At 42.9% G+C, this 1,802-nt stretch overlaps 1 protein-coding gene across 1 annotated transcript in view; it reads left to right on the top strand.

Annotated features, from left to right (window-relative positions):
• Window positions 1-1,246: 1,246 nt before the first annotated feature.
• LOC107022488 (heavy metal-associated isoprenylated plant protein 3-like) overlaps window positions 1,247-1,802 on the top strand; it is a 33,262-nt gene continuing 32,706 nt past the window's right edge. The window contains exon 1 of the mRNA XM_015223089.2: window positions 1,247-1,360. Within this exon, the coding sequence (XP_015078575.1) occupies window positions 1,247-1,360 (114 nt within the window). The remainder of the gene's footprint in view (window positions 1,361-1,802) is intronic.

Here is a 1,802-nt window from a genome sequence, read left to right on the forward strand (position 1 = left end):
AAAATAAGTTTTCTTGATTTTTCTTAAAAAATTAAGTGGCGACTCCTAAAAAGTCGAAAATATCTTTAAAACAAACTCTTTTCGAAATCATTTTTTTCGATAAAACAGAAATGGCGACTCCGCTGGGGAACGGAGGATTCTAACCCTAAGACTAACTTTGTTTGACTAACTTGTAATTAATTGTTTAATTGCTTAGATTACTTAGTTTTTGGAATTTGCACTTTCTCATGGCATAACTTCCGCCAAACGGCAACTAGACTGCATTAGGAAACGGAAGTTACGCGGCTTACCGCGACTTCTCTCAGAAATACCCCAAGAACTCATTTGGGAGTATCGAATAAATAGTCGGAATGCGGTCATTCGATGTTATTCGATAGCTCCACCTCGATGTTTGTCCGACTCGGGTAACCGTCTATTTGAAAACAATTCTAGAAAAGCCTAAGTTAAAGCGAAACCAAAACCAAAATTAGGCATCAGCCTAGGACGACTTAATACCCAAGGCGTATTAAGTCCATTTTAGTAGAAAATCACCAAATCGCGTCTAAGGTCTTCGACCTCACGACGCATCATATTGTTTGACATTCGAATAAATATATGTGTGTTTAAATGCCTACGCGTACTGTTGCTTTGAATGAGGATGTCATAAAAACCCACTCCTAGCCAAAAATTCCAAAATATACGGAAGCCACTATTACAAATGTCCGTCCAAAATTTCTGAGTCTCAAGTTTCTCACTCAAAAAAAAAAAAAAAAAAAAAAAAAAAAAAAAAAAAANACTACAAATCCTAAATACCCCCCTATCGACTCAGACCCGAACTACGTAGGCAACCTTTCCCGGCCCGGCCCCTATCGTTGAAAATTTTCATTCTCCTCTTTGTTCCGAAGATACGTAGATGAGATTAACGGGCATCGAAAAATAACTGCAAAAAGACCATAGCTCAACATGATTCAGCCTTCCCGAGATAGCGTCATTAAACAAATAAATTCCTGTTTGTTCAAAATATAATCCCGTTCTCATTCGTGGGTTAAAATATCCTCAAACGAAGCGACTTATGTGTTTATCTGTTTCCTGTGCGATATTATGCATTTTGTACTCTGGATATGCACTAACAAATTTGCCTTTGAGTTGTTTCTACCTCTCAGGTACCTCTTACTGATCTGTGTCGATAAAGCTGGCAGATCACCACTACTTCACCAGATCAAAAGGTCGCGCAGATTCCTTCCCCGGACCAAACGCAAATACAGACATGGAAGACAACAATGAACAAGTCAGCCTCACAGATGTCGTGGTGGCTCAGCCCACCGTGGCAGAGCAGAATGAGCTTATTGCGCAGCTGATGCAGCAAATAGCTGACATGAGGGTAGAGATGCAACGGAGGCAAGACACTCCTCCGCCTGGATTCGGCCCCAACTTTCTCGACGCAAGACCTCCTACATACTTCCCCTCGTCCAACTCGGACCCTACTCAGCACCGTCCATCGACACCCGTTCACAACCCGTCCGGGATAGATATGACCACCCAAAACCCCCAATACGCCTCAGTCTCCTATCAAACTCCCTCACCACTTCCAAACAATCCCCCACAAATGCCACCACACCCCCAAAGCATTCCAACAGCCCCACTACCCCAAAATCAAACCCAAAATCCCACCGCCTTCAATTCCCAAACACCGCATCCCCACTTGACCCAAAATACCAGTCCCCAAAATTATCCGCAAAATTATCAAACCACACAGAACGTCCCAAGCCCTTCTATAGCTCCACCCCTCCCCAAAAGAACCACTTTTCAAGTCCCTGTCCCAG

This window comes from Solanum pennellii, chromosome 6 (assembly GCF_001406875.1).
Source record: "Solanum pennellii chromosome 6, SPENNV200".
In the NCBI taxonomy this organism is placed as follows: Eukaryota; Viridiplantae; Streptophyta; class Magnoliopsida; order Solanales; family Solanaceae; genus Solanum; species Solanum pennellii.